Below are 18,874 nucleotides of genomic sequence, written 5' to 3'. Positions count from 1 at the left end.
CGACAGCGCCGGTCGTGTTTACGGTTCCAGCCGCTGCGCGCGCATCTTCTCTCTTTTCCCGGCTGCTGAAAGAGCTGCCGGTAGCGCGGTCTCCCGCCCGGTCCATCTGCCGCCATCCGGGCCGGCCGAGGCCTTTGTAGGTGAGCGGCGTGTTCTGTGGGGACCTGTGGGCCTCCGGAGCCGTCTCAGGCTGGGTTCGGCCTTCGGGGACCTCCTGGAAGAGATCTTCCTTACGTTCCCTCCTGCCGCCACTGTCCCTCAGCTGGGTGGAGCAGGGATCCTCCTTCAGGAGCCCGGCGTCCGGCACACTGCGGGGTGCGGGGCCCGGTCCTGTGGGTGAGGTCCGTGGCTCTGGGCTCTACTGAGCGGCCTCGAGTTGGGTGAATTTGGTTGTCACCCAACTGAGTTGGGTCTCAGGGCCGGAGGCTTCCGGAGTTGCTGAGTGAAATATTGGAGGTGCCAAGCTGAACGGTGATCGGCCCCTGCCCCGAGGATCTCACCGTTCATAGGTTTCCGTTCTTTTTTTTGTGAAAAGGGAGGATACGATGCAGGAGTTCCTCTAATTTGAAGTCCCTTTTTCGTAAGATCTGTGATGGCCGCGGTAATCTACACAATACGGTAGCCTCCCAGCCACAGGGCACTCTCACTGTTCTGACCGCCCTGTTGATGCTTCCCCATCCTGCTGCTGGGGCCAGTACAGCTGTCTTAATCGATTTATTGGAACGGCTCGATTGTCCCTACTGGTTCCATTCTACTCACTATTTCGCAAAGGCTGAAGCCAGGGGACTTCCTCCCATTCCCTGGAGAAATACATGTCTAGCATTGGGGATGTTTCCTTCCTTAGCTTCTGACAAAATAACTAGATTAAAAGACTAGACAGTGTATTTTGAGACATAGTTGTGCGTTTAAGTATGGTCTGAAAACTCCAGGTTTTTTTAGGCTGCTTTCCAGCTATAATATAGTGGAAAGAATGCTGGACTTGCCACAGACAGCCCTGGAAATCAAATGTGCTTTGAAATGATGGACCGAACAACTGCTTGATTTTGGCTGAGCTCCTTTTTGTCTCTAAAATCAGAAGGGGATTAATGGTGATAAAATATCTAGTATGATGTCTGACACATAGCAGGAACTCAGGAAATATTTACTGGATGTGAATTGTTGAGTCTGTCATCCCTTCAATTTTGTCCTCTTACTATAATATAACTTCAGTTCAGAGTAGGAGGATGAAGCTTCCAGGTTCATCTGCTGTTGGTATCACCCAAGTGTGTAGGAAACCTCAGTCTCCCCATCTTGGGGCCATGAGGAGAGTTTGCCAATTTCAGTACATCTGTGTCTTTAATTGCTCTTCAGCTTCCAGGAAATATTTTTGTGTGATGAATTTTCCTCTGGGAACTCAGCTTTGAGTGTTTTCAGAGAGTTAAACAATGAATGATAAATGCACAGGCTTTTAATGGGAACTGTCAGGCAAACATCTGCCCTAGATCCCCTGGTTTTTGATCTCCTGAGAGGAGCTATAGCGTTATTATCATCATCATCTAGAGTATGGACTCCAGGAGACTGTCTAGGTTCAAATTCCAAATTCCTCATCAAATAATGTGACTTTAGGCAATTTCCTAACTTCTGTGCCTCAGTTTTCTTATCTGGAAAGTGGGGATCACACTGTCCCCTACCTCATAGGATCCTTGGGAGGATTTAATGAATCAATGTATGGTAAGCACTAAGAACAATGCCTAGTATCCATAATATTTGTGAATATTTGATGTATGGCCACTTTGGGCCTAAAGTTTATGGTAACTTCAGGCTTCTGGCATACCTTTTTCTTCGTTTTTGTTTTTCTTCTGGCAGGTCTTCTAAAACCTGGCTGTTTCCACTTGCTTCACACACAGGAATTGCATTGAAAGAAAATTAGATGAACAAGAGAGGAAAGTTAAACTTGAGGATATACTTAAGGATTCTTATTTCCTCAGCAGTCTGTACATAAATGTGTTTTTGCAAGCCTAAATAGTAATGACAAAGCATTTTATAAAGAAATATTTTCATATGTGATAACTAATATGACTTTTCACAGTGGTCCCGTGATACAGGTTAAACACAGATTCTATGTATTTTTTCGATGAAGATACTAAGGCTTGGGGAAGTGAAGTATTCTATGTCATGGTGAAGGTATTTCTAAGAACCAGAATGTGGTTATTGTACTTGAAAAAAGGTTATCATATTTCATCAAATCTGAGACACAATCAATTTTAAGGAGTATCATTGTTTTATGTAACACTAAGAAAGTTAAGCTCTGACATACCATCAAATATGAGGTACAGCCTCATTTCAAAGATGTTACAGTTAATCAGTTGGGCTAGCAGTCTTCCGAGTTTTAAGTATTCACAGTATTATTTACAAGAAAACACAAGTTAGTAATAGTTCAACAGTTGAGGATTCTGTTTTGTGTGTTGCTTTTTAAATTTTATCATTTCTGTTCTGGTTGACCTCAAATGGGGGGCTTTTTATATTTTGGGACCTTCCTTCATGTAGCAACTCATATTATCTGTACTCTTTAGTTTTAGAAGATGGCGAAGTTCATGACCCCTGTGATCCAGGACAACCCCTCAGGCTGGGGTCCCTGTGCAGTTCCCGAGCAGTTTCGGGATATGCCATACCAGCCATTCAGCAAAGGAGATCGGCTAGGAAAGGTACTGGCCTGCCATCAGTCTGTGCATCTTTTAAGCTGTGGGTATTTCTCTCCAGGAGTTCCTGTTTGAATTTTGTTCTCTTAAAAGCTTAACTCCTGCATTCCTTATAGTGATAACCAGCTGAGAAAGGTTATAACCTTTGAGAGTAATAAGTACCCTTTCTAAGGGTACTTACAAAGGCATTGTGAGCCAGTTCTTCTGATACTCTAATCACACTGTGTCCTTTCACTTCAGGGGTTTCTGGGTCACAAGAAACATGACTGGTTGATCTGTGTGTTCTCTGTCTTTCCTTGTTGCTCTTAATAGGTTGCAGACTGGACAGGTGCCACATACCAAGATAAGAGGTATACAAGTAAGTATTCTTAAACTGCCAGAATCAGGGTATGGTGACAGTTTTCATTATCTAGTCACCTCCATCTGAAAGCTTTCTAGACCCTTTTAAAAATCTGTCAAACACATTCCCCTTTTGCATTCAATTGTTTGAGATTTACTGAACCTCTGAAGCCCCAATAGCAGACCCCAGGATCATTGTTTTAAAATTCAGATCTGGTAGGTAGGGTTTTTTTCTCTGTGCCAATTGAGATAGGTGGAAGTGGTTTCCTGGGGCACTAGGTTAAGATGATCTGCAGCTGAGGTAGGCAAGGAAATATATTGTGATACATTAGACATGTCTTCCTTGGGCAGCAGATGATGGGAATGGTGTTTTATCTGCCCCATATTTATTTAACCACCTGTAACACTAAAGAATCTTAACTCAGATTCTTACAGAATAAGGCAAAGAATGAAATGGGCTTAGCTTGAGATGTTGGGCATCTCAGTCTATCTTGACTTAGAAATTCTTTAGACTGGAGCTTTTCAGACTTGAGTGTGCACATATATCACCTCGCACTCTTATTAAAATACAGGCTCCCATTCAGTAGGTCTGGGGTAGGAGCTGTGAATCTGCATTTCTAACAAACTACCAGCCATTGCTACAGATCCTGAGACCACATTTTGAAGAGTAAGATTTCATGAAGCTTGTAGGTTATAGTGATTACAAATCGCTCACCTCTGTCTCCAGATAAGTACTCCTCTCAGTTTGGTGGTGGAAGTCAGTATGCTTATTTCCACGAGGAGGATGAAACTAGTTTCCAACTGGTGGATACAGCACGCACACAGAAGACTGCCTACCAGCGAAATCGGATGCGGTTTGCACAGGTAGGCCAGGAGCTAGCAGCCTGCCCATCATGGGGCTTTTCCTCTTGCCTGTCATATGCTAACTTATATATGCTCATGAGAGGGAAGCATGTTATCTTAGGTCTTCTAGTGAGTCCCAAGTTCATCATTGCAGCCTGTTTTCTTGACAAATTATGCTAAAGTAAATTTGTACTGACTGAGCTCAGTGATGCATTTAAATAGTTTAGCTTTCTGTTAGCCAGTAGCTAGGAGCTCATACCCATCCCTGTGTTAAGAATGCATGTTTATGTTGCCAGGTATCTGTTTCTGTTGGTTAAAAGGTGCATCTATATCTATTGCCTAACTTAATTGCTGTATATAGGCTTTATGGAGTAGATGGTCCAGTCAGACTACATCTTATTACATCAAGAGGCAAACTCAGCACTTAATAATAAGACTCAGAAAACTTCAACAGCAAATATGTTGTGGGAGTGTAAGTCCAAGCTAATAACCAGTACTTCTACCACTAAAACCCCTAGACTTGATCCTATACAGTAGAAGCACAGAGTAAAATGTGAAACTTGGGATTTTGCCTCCCAACCTTATTCTAAAGGCCTCCTTTTAGCCACTGCCTATCATGAGCCAAATCCCTAAGATTTTAACATGAATATTTTTTCCTGGTTCTCAGCGTAACCTCCGCAGAGACAAAGATCGGCGGAATATGCTCCAATTCAACCTGCAGACCCTACCTAAGAGTGCCAAGCAGAAAGAGAGGTGAGAGTCTCGTCCTTCCACTTGAAGTTTTTCTTCCTGGACCAGCAGTATTTTGGAATTAGTGGGCCAAAGCTGAATGATGGTTGCCTTCCTCATCATTGAAAAAAAAATTCCTAAAACTTCTTAAGCCACCATTTTAGCCTTTGCATGATTCTCCAAGGATCAGTCCATGGCAAGTAGCATAGGTGGGAGACTGCTTGCTGGTGGCCATGAACACTGAAGGAAAGCAAAGTCACATTAATAAAAAGAAACCTTATAGCTTGCCTAGGCACAGTTCTAATGTGGCATACCTCCAGAGGGCTCCATTCACACTGTCCTGTGCGTACCCTGGAGTTGTGTAGTGCAGTGGCCCTGCCTAGGTTGGGGCTCCCAGTAGACAGTCACTACCCTAGATGGAGTAAAATACATCTGGTCAGTTTTTGGTGTGGGGACCTCTTCTAGCATCCTGGTGTGCGTTCTTGGTCTGTTCCTTCTACTAAGACTATTTTTCAGCAGGGAAAACACTGATGCCTTTGAAAGTTATCTGAAGATATTGGCAGCTTCTGCCTTTTGAAGAAGCCACTGATTTTAGACATTTGCTGAGAGTATAATTTTCCTGTCTTTCCAGAGATCGCATACGACTGCAGAAGAAATTCCAGAAGCAATTTGGAGTGCGACAAAAATGGGACCAAAAATCACAGGTAGTATGTCCAAATCAGAATTCTAAGATTTCCATTTGCTTGTTTTTATAATTGTTTTGTTGTTTATCCCAAACAATTTGCCTAATTAAAATGTACAGTTTTAGTATATTCACAAAGTTGTATAGTTACCACGACAGTAATTTCCAGGCATTTTCATCACTCCAAAAAGAAACCCAGTATCCTTTTGCACTCACCACCACCACCTCCTGCCAGCCCTAGGAAACCACTGCTTTACTTTCTGTCTCTATGGATTTGCCTGTTCTGGACATTTCCTATGAATGGGTCATGTAGTATGTATGGTCTTTTGTGTTTTCAAAGTTCATTCATGTTGTAGCATGTGTCAGAAACAGTTCTTTTTATTACCAAATACTATTCCATTGTATACCACATTGTATTTATCCCTTCATCAGTTGATGGACATTTGGATTTTCTACTTTTGGGCCAATATGACTAATGCTGCTACAAATATTTGCATGCAGTTTTTGTATGGACATATGCTTTCTTATCCCTTGGGTATATACTTAGGAATGGAACTCCATTTATTTTTGAGCTCTTGATCCCTAAGAATCAGGGACTCTCTGCCTTCTAGAACAGCCAGCACATAGTAATGGTCTGAATGCATTTCCCCCTCCAATGGTTTTCTGCTGCAGAAGCCCCGAGACTCTTCAGTTGAAGTTCGTAGTGACTGGGAGGTAAAGGAGGAAATGGATTTTCCTCAGTTAATGAAGATGCGCTACTTAGAAGTATCAGAGCCACAGGACATGTAAGTGACACCTTTAATTGCCTTCCACACATATCCCTATGTGTGTGAACCAGTTAGGAACATTTTCTTAAGCCCTAGTTTTCTAAAAGAGATCTGAAGTCACTTACTCAAGGGAAAAAGGCAGGAAAAAAGTTTGCTAATATTAAACTTCAGGTTTCTTTCAACTTCCCAACTTCCTGAGCAAAAGAGAAAGAAGATTAAGATACATAACTCTTAAAAAGAAAAAAAGATACATAACTCTTTTAGCAGAAAGAGAAGCATAGCAATTCTTCAGGAGAAATAGATTTTCCTGACTGTTTTGAATAGCTCCTTACCTTAAAGGGCAACTGTGTAGTAATAACTTAGTGGGGAGCAAGAGCCCCAGACCAGAAGGCAGCCCACTGGGGTACCTCCTAACTCACGTCTCCCTGTCCTGGCCCTGGTCTCCTGTCTTTAAAATGGAAAGGTCAAGCTGGATCAGTTGTGTTTACACTGCTCTGTGAAGCCATGTCAGGAGCTAAGGGTGCAGGGCAATGAGAAAGCACCGAGAGTTTATCCTCCTCACTTCTAGTCAGAGAAACTGTATTTTCATCTCTTATACATTAGACTGCTGTATACAACATCTTATTCCTTAGGTGAAAACATAAAAAGTGAAGTAAACATTAGACTGGGTGAATGGTTTTGGACTCAGTTTTGGACTGAGGCTGCACATTAGATGTACCTAGGGAGCTTTAATTTTAAAAATGCTTGGAGCCCAAGCATTCCCATTTTAAAAGCTTCCTCACTTCCAACCCAGCTTCTGCCATACAGCTGGGTTGAGAACCATCGAGTTAGATCTCGGCCTCTGAGGGCCCACCCACTCCCACGCTTCATGATTGTGTGTCAGAACAAAGTTCTTGCGGAAAATGGACTTGGCCCAGTGGTTAGGGCGTCCGTCTACCACATGGGAGGTCCGCAGTTCAAACCCCGGGCCTCCTTGACCCGTGTGGAGCTGGCCCATGCGCAGTGCTGATGCACGCAGGAGTGCTGTGCCACGCAAGGGTGTCCCCCGCGTAGGGGAGCCCCACACGCAAGGAGTGCGCCCGTAAGGAGAGCCGCCCAGCGTGAAAGCAAGTGCAGCCTGCCCAGGAATGGTGCCGCACACACTTCCCGTGCCACTGACGACAACAGAAGCGGACAAAGAAACAAGACGCAGCAAATAGACACAGAGAACAGACAACGGGGGAAGGGAGGGGAATTAAATAAATAAATCTTAAAAAAAAAAAAAGAGTTAGGAAAAAAAAAACAAAGTTCTTGCTCTGAAGTAGGTCTTCTTTCCCTTGACTCTGCATGCCGTACATGTTTTCCCCTCAGCGAGTGTTGTGGGGCCCTCGAATACTACGATAAAGCCTTTGACCGTATAACCACGAGGAACGAGAAGTCGCTGCGGAGCATCAAGCGTATCTTCCACACTGTCACCACCACAGACGACCCCGTCATCCGAAAGGTGCCCACCTCCTTCCACTCCTCTCCCACCATTTTAGAATGCTGTCATCTTCTATAGCTGAGGACATGGGAATATATATGCATGTTTTGGGTCTTGGAAACCCCTCTTGATAAGATTCCTCTGAATCCGACTTATTAAGTCAGATGAAAAGAAAGGCACTTGGCTGGCTAGATCTTAAATTTGGTTGAGCAAAGCTAGACTCAAATCTCAGTTCTGACCTATTTAGTTCCTCCCTGGCTTGGCTTCACCTCTCTGGAGCCTTAATTTCCTCATCTATAAAGCAGAGTAAATGTACTTACCACATGCCATTGGGATGAGGTTGAAAGCATTTTGAAGTGCTTTCCCAGAATACAGTGAGTACTAGATGAGCTGCAGTCCAACTGCAGCCCAGGGCAGAAACTGCCGACAGAAGCTCTTGTACAGGTAAATGTGCTCGAGACCCTTTGCAACTAGGGGAGGAGTGTCTGTCAAAGGGCTCCTTATTCCTAAGGATTTACGTGGCAGGCAGAGGAGTCCTGTCCCTTTCTGTGAATGTACGGTTAGACCTAGAGTTGGTCAGTATTTCTTGTCCTCAAATCTGTCTCTCTTTTGTCCTCTTTTTAGCTGGCAAAAACTCAGGGCAATGTGTTTGCCACTGATGCCATTCTGGCCACACTGATGAGCTGTACCCGCTCAGTGTACTCCTGGGATATCGTCGTCCAGAGAGTTGGGTCCAAGCTTTTCTTTGACAAGAGGGACAACTCTGACTTTGGTGAGCAGCATGTCTGGAGCACACTACTCAGGGGTTGGGCATTTGTGTTAGTTCCAGGCAGGTCCCCGGTATGAGAAAACAGGTGGAAAGAGAATGGTGTCTTCCCCACAGTCATTGATGACAATGGCCAAATCCCTCCCTGTCCCCTCTTAGACATGGAGAAGGAACTGTCACTACAAAAGCTCCTTGAGGTATCAACTTTTCTGATTTCCTTTAGCACCCTAATCCTATGCTTTCCGGTGAATGCCACTTCCCTGGCTTCTGCCATCTTTCCATACCAACTGCTTTATTTAGTTAACATTTTTCTTTTGATTGATGCCTTTTTTTTTTTTTTTAGCCATAAATGAAAACCAAATCACTTAAAAAAGAATGATATATAAACATATATGTACATAAATAAAATCATAACATACAATGTTTTGTAACCTACTTTATCCCACTTCAGTACACTCTATTTTCCCATGTCAATATGTATAATGCATCATCCTTTTTAAAGGCTACATAGGATTTCATACTATTGAGTGAATGTACAATAATATATTTTAAAAATCACCTATTGTTGGAAACATTTCCAGTTTTTTGCTCTTATAAGGAATACTGCACTAAATATCAGTGTACACATCTTTGTCCACATGTGTGGACATGTTTTTCCCATAGGAAAAATTCCCAAAAGGAAAATTGCTGAGAAAAAGAGAGTATGAACTTTTAAAATCTGGTTCATATGAATAAATTGCCCTCTAGAAAATTGAACCACATTACATTTCACCAACATGTGTGAGATAAACTAATTTTCCATACCCTCTCCAGCATTAGACATTAATACTCTATCTTCACCAGTATAGTGGCTAAAAAACAATAGTTCATTGTGGTTTTAATGTGTAAGTCTGATTTTTGGAGAGGTTGAGAATGTATCTGTTTGCCTAAAGTATTTTTTCTTAAAAAAAAAAAAAAAAGAGCAAATGAAAATGATATGGGGGAGGAGTAAACAAAATAAATCTTGAAAAGAAAATGAAACTATGTAATTATATTCTGAAGCAAAGATACCTAAGCCTTTTCTGAGCAATCTAAGGTCTAAAACTATCTAAAGCAGGAGTTCTTCATATTTTTTGTTCCACAGACCCCTTTGCCAGTCATATAAAAACCACAGACTCCTTACTAATTCCAAACTATACTGTGTATTACTTAATAAATATATCACACCAGCATCAACACGTCCCCACAAGAGTTATGTTTCGTTTTGTTTAAATTCAAGCTTACAGACTACTTGTTAAGATATCCAGGAGCCCCCACCCCCTTTGTGTCCCCTACTTGGGAGACCCACATTAGTAGGTGGCAGTGCTTTGAAGGGTGGGTCTGTGGCATTCTTCCACATTTCCCTGCGGAGCCATGCATATCACAAGTGCTCAGTGACTGCTGCATGGGTGGGTGACCGTGCCCCTGCTTTTGCAGACCTCCTGACGGTGAGCGAGACCGCCAACGAACCTCCTCAGGATGAAGGCAATTCCTTCAACTCGCCCCGCAACCTGGCCATGGAAGCCACCTACATTAACCACAACTTCTCACAGCAGTGTTTGAGAATGGTGAGGGAACCAGAGGGTTTTTGGGATTAACTGGTGTTTGTTAGACTGACTACTCTTGACTGAGTGGCTGCTCTCTGCTAGCCTCCAGGTTAGAGGGATTGAGCAGGACAGATGGGGTCCCTACCTGGAGCAAAGGGGTTATAAACTTGGGCTTTGAAGTCAGACTAGCTGCCTTTGAAAGATCCACCACTTAATAGCTTTGTGGTTCTTGTCTGTGATATTCTAATACGAACATGACTTGTCTCACAGAGACACATTGTTGGGATTCTTTTTATGATTTATTTAATAAATAAAATAATTTTAGGTGTTGGGGACATGGCAAAGAACAAAACCAAGCTCCTGCCTTTGTGGAGCTTCATTAGAGTGGAGAGGAAGAGATAGTAAACACTAAGTAAATGTGGTATGTCAGATGATGATGCATGCTATGGAGGAAAACAAAGCAGAGGAGGAGCAAGGCTGCTAATTAAATGAGATGCCTAAAGCACAGTCTACATGTGCAAACACTCAGTAAATGGTAGCTGTTATATTGGTTGTAACTGATGGGGCACTTACAGTCGGAGAGAGTAAAAGACCTAAAACATGCAGTGAGCCCAGAGCCGCCTCAAGGGCACTAGCGACCTGGCCAGGACTGTAAGTAAGCAGAGGTGCTGGGTCTGGCTGATTGGACTTTGCAACAACTTTAGGACCTTCTCTTGACACCTTTGGGGTTTTTTTTACAGGGGAAGGAAAGATACAACTTCCCCAACCCAAACCCATTTGTGGAGGATGACATGGATAAGAATGAGATTGCCTCTGTTGCATACCGGTATGTCACTTCTGGCAGCGAGCACCCCAGGTGTTGTGACCAGGTTGGGCATAAGCCCCATCCTGCTTGTGGTATGTCTAAGGTATCACCATAAGTGACCAAATGAGTTTCATTGCAGTTACCGCAGGTGGAAGCTTGGTGACGACATCGACCTTATTGTTCGTTGTGAACACGATGGCGTCATGACTGGAGCCAACGGAGAAGTGTCCTTCATCAACATCAAGACCCTCAATGAGTGGGATTCCAGGGTGAGGCGCCTCCTCCATCGCCCTCCTCGTGGCACCAAATCTGCAGTACATTCCTGTAGTGCATGTTGTCAGGCTGTAGTGAGCCATTTATTTTTTTCTCTTATAGAGCTACCTAGAATTGCTTTGCCTTCTGAGCTTTTTCCTCCACTTAGTTTCTCACTGAGAGAGAGTGTATGTATGCATGGGTGTTGGACAACAGTAAATTTTAAGAACTCTTCTGCTTCGTGTGCACATAGGACCCAGTACCTGCCTTCTTACTTTCTCCCTATCCATTCCATTCCAACCTCCCGTTGGCTATTGCTCTGCAGACTTTTGGTTTTGATCTCTCCTTATTATCTGGGTCAGCTGGGAGCCCTTCTTTTTGACCTGTTCTTTCATGTACTGTAGCCACTGACATCTCTTCAACCTTCCAATACCCTTTTTTCCAATTTTGTCAATTACTGAATTCAAAAGTTTTTACATCTAGCTCAGATTTGGCTCTTAAGAGACACTTCGAAAGAAACATTTCCTTTGCTTTTCTTTCCCTTTCCATTCTCTCTCATGCCGGTGCTTTATGAGTGTTGGGCTTAATTCTCGTGAGACTACCCAGGCTTAGGTGCCATGTCTGTATTTGAAGTGGGTGATCGGACTTTTGGGTGCTGCTGTACAGGCTGCTGTACAGAATGAAGGCTCCCTGCAGCCACCAGAGTTCAATGGGGATGGAAAGCCTTGAGGCCCACGCTGTGTTGAGTAAGTAAAGAGCAGTAGGACAGCGGACCACTCACTCCATTTTAGAGGCCAGGGATTAATATCAAGTGATGCTGAGTCTCACTCCGCAGGTGCTCCTTAGTCCCCATCAGCTGCTCAAAGAGTACACTGGAAGGTTTGCTGTGACCTGGGCCTTTACTTAGACTTTCCACCATGACCTCCCTATAACATCCAGCACTGTAGCATCTGTGTAGCTTTGCCTCAGTATTACTACATTACTCCTACTTTGGCACATATCTCTGGCCCCTTTCACGTGTTTTCTTTGCTGGCTCGCCTCCTTTTTGATCCCTAGCAGAGCTTTCTCTAAGGATCAGTCCCCTACACAGCTCTTTATGGCATAACTACTTTTCTATACAGCTTTATATTGATTTTTTTTTATTTCTCTCCCCTTACCCTCCCCCCAGTTGTCTGCTCTCTGTGTCCACTTGCTGCATGTTGTTCTGTGACCGCTTCCATCCTTAGCAGCAGCACCAGGAATCTGTGTTTCTTTTTGTTGCATCATCTTGTGTCAGCTCTCCGTGTGTGCAGTGCCATTCTTGGGCAGGCTGCACTTTCACGCTGGGTGACTCTCCTTACGGGGTGCACTCTTTGCGCATGGGGCTCCCCTATGCAGGGGACACCCCTGTGTGGCACGGCACTCCTTGCACACATCAGCATTGCGCATGGCCCAGCTCCACGCGGGTCAAGGAGGCCCGGGATTTGAACCACAGACCTCCCATGTGGTAGGCAGACACCCTATCCATTGGGCCAAGTTCACTTCTCAATATATTGGTTTTCTTTAACTCCATAACAAATTAACACAAACTTAGTGACTTAAAACAAATACCCATTTATTGACTCATGGTTCTGTAGGTCAGAAATCCAACATGGTTCTCTGCCCAGGGCATAACAAGGCTGTGATCCAGGTGTCAGCTGGGCTGAGTTCATGTCAGGGGGCTATGGGAGGAAAATCTACCTTGAAGCTCATTCTCGTGGTTGGCAGGCTTCAGTTCCTTGCAGTGAGCTCAGGTCCCTGCTCCCTTGCCAGCTGACAGCCAGGGGTTGCTCTCAGCTGTTAGAGGCCACTGCATTCCATGCTGCAAGGCCTTCTCCATCCTCAAGCCAGCAACAGCACATCAAATCCTCCTCCTGCCTTGAATCTCAGGCTCTCTCTATCCCCGACCTCTACACCAGATTTAAGAGACTGGTAAGATTAGATCATGCCCACCCAGCTGGTCTCCCAAGGTTATCTGATTTGGGACCTTAATGTGCAAAATCCCCTTTGAAATATAAGGTAGCACAGTCATGGGAGTGGTGTCTCCTTATATTCACAGTTTCTACCCTTTCTCAAGAGGAGGTCAGCAGAGAACAGAACAGTTTGCTTTTTGTTTCGTTTTTTCTTTATTTTTAATAGAGCTTTCGATTACATAAATGTTTCATCAAAAATATAGGGGATTCCTATAGACCTCACTCCCTTCCCCTCTCACACTTTTTTTCCCCATTAACAGCATCTTTCATTAGTATGTACATTTGTCACAGTTGATGAACACATGTTGAAACATTGCTACTAAGCATGGTCTATAGTTGACGTTATGTTTTTTGTTTTAAAAAGATTTATTTATTTCCCCCCTTCCTCTCCTCCTGTACTGCTGTTTTTGCTGTCTGTGTTGTCTTCTCATTTTCTCTCCTCTAGGATTCACCAGGATTCAGTCCTGGGGACCTCTGATGGGGAAAGAGGTTCCCTGTCAGTTCCTGGTTTTTGCTGCGCTTCACCTTGACTCCCCCTTGTCTCTCTCTTGATGTGTCATCATCTTGCTGCGTGACTCACTTGCACAGGGCACTGGCTCACCACACGGGCACTGGCGTGGACACTGGCTTGCCATGTGGACACACTTTCTCTTCTTTTTTTTTTTCACCAGGAGGCCAAACCCAGGTCTTCCCATATGGTAGGCAGAAGCTCTTTTACTTGAGCCACATCTGCTTCCCTTGACATTATGTTTTACATTTTGCACCAATTTTATAGATCTTGAAAAAATGTATAAAGGATTGTATCCATCATTGCAATATCATGCAGTATGATTCCACGGTCTCAAAAATGCCCCTATTCTTCCCTCTTCCTCCCCTCAGAACCTCTGGTGACCACTATCTTCCTATCAATGTTATAAGTTTTTCTACAGCTAGAATAAGAAGCCTAAGCTTTCAGCTCTATCAAAATGACCCCTAAACTCTCCTACTGTGGCTCACCTCCCATCCTTTTTCTGCTAGAATACCTTTACCTTCCAATGTCATTTCTGTCATTGCCTCCAGCTTCACTATCCATTAACTTTCTCTTTTTTTTTGCTCATCTAAACTCAGGGCTTCAGACATTTCTGACTCCTTTGCACTCTTCTCTTTTGCTGTCAGGTGCATTTTGTCTTTGCACTCTGGTGGAAGGGTTCTTCACATACCACAGCAAACTCACAACTGTGCTGCCTGGTATTTTACATCTGTTGGAATACTACTGTGGAGTTGCTTGGACATAACTACTTAATAAAAGGAACTCTTGGACATTTCTTTTGGCCTAGGGTTGCCGTGAACTGAGAAAGTTTGGGAGCCTCTGCCATATTCACTCAGTCACCTCCCTCTGGTCCAAGTTCCCATCTGTGTAAATGCGATGGGAGAAGAGGATCTCTGAGGTCCCTTTCTGCTCTATCTGTATCTCAATAATGTCAGACTCTGAGCTCCTTCTCTGCAGGCCTTTAACTTTGTGTCCCTGCCTGGGGAAGCTCTTAGAAGGGAGGAATTGCCATTTTATTGAGTACCTGCTGTGCAGCAGGCTGTGCAAGGGAAGGGACTGTGCCTTTCCTTTGAATCCATCCTGGCATCTTGTAACTAGTAGGCCCTTCCTCCGTGTGTATTAAATAAGTCTTACCTCTGATTCACGTACATATGCACTCACCTTCTAGTTAAGCAGGCTGGGGGGTTCCTTCTCTGCCGGAAGTAGTCCCAGACCCTTGAGTACCAGGACCGGGAGCCTGCCTTTGCTCCTCTGACCAGCTTTCCTTCTGCAGCACTGTAATGGCGTTGACTGGCGTCAGAAGCTGGACTCTCAGAGAGGTGCCGTCATTGCCACTGAGCTGAAGAACAACAGCTATAAGTTGGCCCGTTGGACCTGCTGTGCTTTGCTAGCCGGATCTGAGTACCTCAAGCTTGGGTGAGGCTTCCTGTCCAGAAGTTCTGAAAGGAGGGGTTAATGGGTGGGAGGTGAAGACTTGCCTTGTCAGCCTTTTCCCTTGGAAAAAAGCCATGGACCAGGTGTCACCATTTAATTGACATTTGACCCTAGGTATGCCTGTCTCTTTGTTGGCCTGCCCCCACCACCAATGTCTCTTTTCCCCAACTAGGTATGTGTCCCGGTACCACGTGAAGGACTCTTCGCGTCACGTGATCCTAGGTACCCAGCAGTTCAAGCCCAATGAGTTTGCCAGCCAAATCAACCTGAGTGTGGAGAACGCTTGGGGCATCCTGCGCTGCGTCATCGACATCTGCATGAAGCTGGAGGAGGGCAAGTACCTCATCCTTAAGGACCCCAACAAGCAGGTTATCCGCGTCTACAGTCTACCCGATGGCACCTTCAGCTCTGATGAGGATGATGAGGAGGAGGAGGAGGAAGAGGAGGAAGAAGGTTTGTAGCTAGCCTCTTTCTGAATGAAGTCTTGAAACTGAGTTCCCTGCAACTTGGGTTTGGAGTAGCTTTCACTGTGGCCCTGGAAGAGCTTCACCAGGCTTTAGGTCCCACGGGCACCAAGGAAGAAAATAGTCCTTTAGAGATGTTGCTAGAGTGAGCACGAAGCAACTGGAAAAAAGCAGCCAAAGTCCCTGTAGAAAGACAGATCCACTCCAGGTTAGTTACATGGGTAACTGGTTTAAAGTGCTTGCCTACTTCTCCATCTGGTGACTGAGGGGGAAATCTGTTAGCCCTAGAGGATCTGCAAGGCTAAGCTTCTGAGTGCAGCTTACCAGAGGTTCAGAGGGGCGAGTGAGCATTGCTTCCATGACATGGCTCATTTCTCAGACATTTTTTCTCTTTTTCAGAGGAAGAAGCTTAAACCAGATGGTGACATGAAACCGGAGCTTGTAATTCCACCGAATTTGACGTCTAAGGGAATGTTTGCCTGGCTTTTGCCAAGCAAAAATAAAGTCAAAGTCTGTTTAGCCTCTTTACCTCATTATCTGCATTAATGACTGGACTGTCCTTCCTCCTCCACCAAGTAGCCCTTGGGAGGGAGAGGGTGAGATACAGCAGTTTCTATCTGGAGTTCATAATGTGGGTTCCATTGTTTGCTTTAAAGCATTATTGGGTTTACGTTCCTGTTAGGAGTCAGCACTTTATTTTTTTATTCTTGGAACCCCTTGAAATTATCCTTTCATGGGCAGCATTGTCAATTGTTGGTTCCTTGCGAAATCCCCAGGAGTCTGTTCCACAGGCATGAGTGTCTGCTGACCATGGGCAAGACCCAGCTGCTGCCCTTAGAAGCATCCTGTCTAAAAGGAACACGGGGCACAAATGCTAGCAAAAGATGGAGCAGCAGTCTTTGCAGGTTAAGGTGGGTTGCAGCTCATGAAGGAGATTGCTTCAGAAGATTGTGACAGATGTTCCACTGAGAGATGGTGATAATGGCCTGCAAATCGATTTCAAGCTTGGCTTGGGCTGGTGGCAGAATCAAGTCAATGTGTCATAAAATTAGAGCTGTGATAGATGTTTAGAATGTGTGGATTTTTTAATAAGTGGAGAGTATTTTAACTCTTTGAAGTATTTACCCTGCCAGGTGCTATACTAAGCTTTCTAAAAAGAACTCACCTGGCAGAAAGAACTCACACAGATAGACATAAGGTCATTACACCAGGGAGGACTCTGAGGCTTAGCTTCTGAGTAGCACCCAAGGTTACAATTTTTTTTTTCCAAAGAGGTACCAAGGATTGAACCCAGAACCTCATTCATGGGAAGCAGGCATTCAACCACTGAGGTACATCCATTCCCCAGTAAGAGTTGGTTTTTTCGTTGGTTTTTTGTTTTTAGAAGGTACCAGGGATCGAACCCGGGACTTTGTACACGGGAAGTGGGTGCTCGACCACTTGAGCTACATCTGCTCCCCAATAAGGTTACAGTTTGGGGTTTTTTTGTTTTGTCTTGTTTTGTCTTGTGTTTTGTTTTAAGATTTATTTATTTATTTATTTCTCTTCCCTTCCCTGCCCCAATTGTCTATTCTGTCTATTTGCTGCGTCGTCTTTGTCCATTTCTGTTGTCAGCGGCACGGGAATGTGTTTCTTTTGGTTGCGTCATCTTGTTGTGTCAGCTGTGTGTGTGTGGCGCCATTCTTGGGCAGGCTGCACTTTCTTTCACGCTGGGCAGCTCTCCTTATGGAGCACATTCCTTGCATGTGCAGCTCCCCTGTGCGGGGAACACTCGTGCATGGCATGGCACTCCTTGCGTGCATCAGCACTGCACATGAGCCAGCTCCACACGGGCCAAGGAGGCCCAGGGTTTGAACTGTGGACCTCCCATGTGGTAGACGGACGCCCTAACCACTGGGTCAAGTCTGCTTCCCTCAGTTTGGTTTTTTTTTTTAAGGTACTGGGGGCCAGGGATTGAACCTGGGACCTCTATGTGGGAGGCTGGCACTCAACCACTGAGCTACATTAACTTCCCAAGGTTACAATGTTAATCAAAATAAATGAGCCCAGAAAGCAAGCAAAAGTTGATTGGACAAGTACAGGCATGTGGGGGGGGGGGTATATGGGAACCTTTTATGTCTCTTATGTTTTTTAATGTAACATTTTGTGTGATCTATTTATCTTTTAAAAAATAAAAAAGACAAAAAAAAAAAGTGCAAGCATACCTCAGAGACACCACAGGTTCAATTCTAGACCATCACAAAGCAAGTCACATGAATTTTTTGGTTTCCCAATGCATATAAAAGTTACATTTACACTAGACTGTCTAATTAAGTGTGCTAAATAGCATTATGTCTTAAAAAACAATGTACAAACCTTACATTAAAATGTGGCAGAGACATAAAATGAGTGCATGCTGTTGAAAAAAATGGCAGATAGACTTGCTTGATACAGGATTGCCACAGACCTTCAGGTATCCATGAAGCACAATAAATGAGATATGCCTGTAATTGGCAAAGTAGAGTGTTGTCAGGAGCTGAGCTAAGCCAGGTGTCATACATAGCTGGTTGAAATAAGCCAAAATGGAAGTAACTGAAGCCTTAGTCACATCCTGCTATTCTATAAGCAAGAGGCTATCCTAGAGAAAAAGCATCAGCTCCCCCTGTTCCATTTTCCCCCATGGAATGAGGGTCAGAAGGACCATGCATGAGGTCGAGTCACTGCCAAGGGTGCCCAGAACAAAAGGCTACTGCAGTTTGTCTCCCCTTCCACTGCCCCCTCACAGAAGGAAATCTAGAGGTTTCAGGGGAAGGTCTTAGATTAGGAAGGCAGATATGGGTAAGACTGGCTACAGAGGCCTGAGTCTTGACTGCAACTCCCTTCAGAGACCAGCACACCAACAGCATGAGTCTGGTGTGGGGAGGGCAGCTTTTCCACATGAGGCCTGTCAGGTAAAGCCTTTGTAACTGCCATTGGTCAGGCCTGAAAAAGACACATCAGATCGTGGCCAGGAGCTGGACTCCTTAAGCATTAAAGTGCTTCATGAATTTTCCATGTAGATGGAATGTTACAAAACAAAACTTGGGTATGGCAAGTACTGCAGGGTTTCAGTCTTCACCAAGCTGCCTCCTGCAAACCCATATTTCAATCTAGCTGGATTAATTGGAATAAATGGGCAGGTACAAGCTAGTTTCAGGCTTTCCTCTAACAACATTTTTCATCAGGTTCAGAGCCTTCACCTGTTTTATCCCTTTTATCCATCCCACATGGGCCCACCAAGTTGACTGCTGAAAACAGTCCTGTATTCAAAAACCAATAGCATCCTGCACCTATAATCCAGGCTCAACCTAGTCTAAAGGACCTTACCAGTACTGTCTAATTCTCCACTACTCACCAAATGACGGCAGCAATTACTTAGATGCTTAATTACTTGCTAGTACCCACTCTCTCATATCTTCACAACTACTAAGTACACTCGCCTATCTTACAGATGAGAAATTCTATTTAGTGAGGTATTTTGCCTCAGCCTGTCTGGTTCCAGTGCTTATTCTGCCCTTACCCAAGGCCTTCTGTCCTGAGGATATCAAGT

General features: G+C 44.4%; 1 protein-coding gene across 1 annotated transcript; it reads left to right on the top strand.

The window, feature by feature from the left end:
* Positions 1-8: 8 nt before the first annotated feature.
* Positions 9-15,834, top strand: EIF3D (eukaryotic translation initiation factor 3 subunit D). The gene is made up of 15 exons (XM_058308750.2): positions 9-140; positions 2,553-2,684; positions 2,991-3,036; positions 3,745-3,881; positions 4,528-4,613; positions 5,221-5,293; positions 5,944-6,056; positions 7,389-7,521; positions 8,125-8,272; positions 9,722-9,852; positions 10,572-10,657; positions 10,776-10,905; positions 14,682-14,824; positions 15,015-15,295; positions 15,706-15,834. Exons 2-15 carry the CDS (start codon positions 2,562-2,564, stop codon positions 15,717-15,719), a joined length of 1,644 nt encoding a protein of 547 aa, XP_058164733.1. The 5' UTR covers positions 9-140; positions 2,553-2,561; the 3' UTR covers positions 15,720-15,834.
* Positions 15,835-18,874: the final 3,040 nt, after the last annotated feature.

Source organism: Dasypus novemcinctus, chromosome 12, assembly GCF_030445035.2.
Source record: "Dasypus novemcinctus isolate mDasNov1 chromosome 12, mDasNov1.1.hap2, whole genome shotgun sequence".
NCBI classification, from domain to species: domain Eukaryota; kingdom Metazoa; phylum Chordata; class Mammalia; order Cingulata; family Dasypodidae; genus Dasypus; species Dasypus novemcinctus.
Note: the sequence above shows the minus strand (reverse complement) of the source record. Positions and strands in the feature narration are given on the sequence as shown.

Coding starts and splice junctions, on each gene's coding strand:
- EIF3D (XM_058308750.2), top strand. CDS start 2,562: ATGGCGAAGTTCATGACCCCTGTGATCCAGGACAACCCCTCAGGCTGG. Junction 2,685..2,990: donor AAGGAGATCGGCTAGGAAAG/GTACTGGCCTGC, acceptor TGCTCTTAATAG/GTTGCAGACTGGACAGGTGC. Junction 8,273..9,721: donor GAGGGACAACTCTGACTTTG/GTGAGCAGCATG, acceptor CTGCTTTTGCAG/ACCTCCTGACGGTGAGCGAG.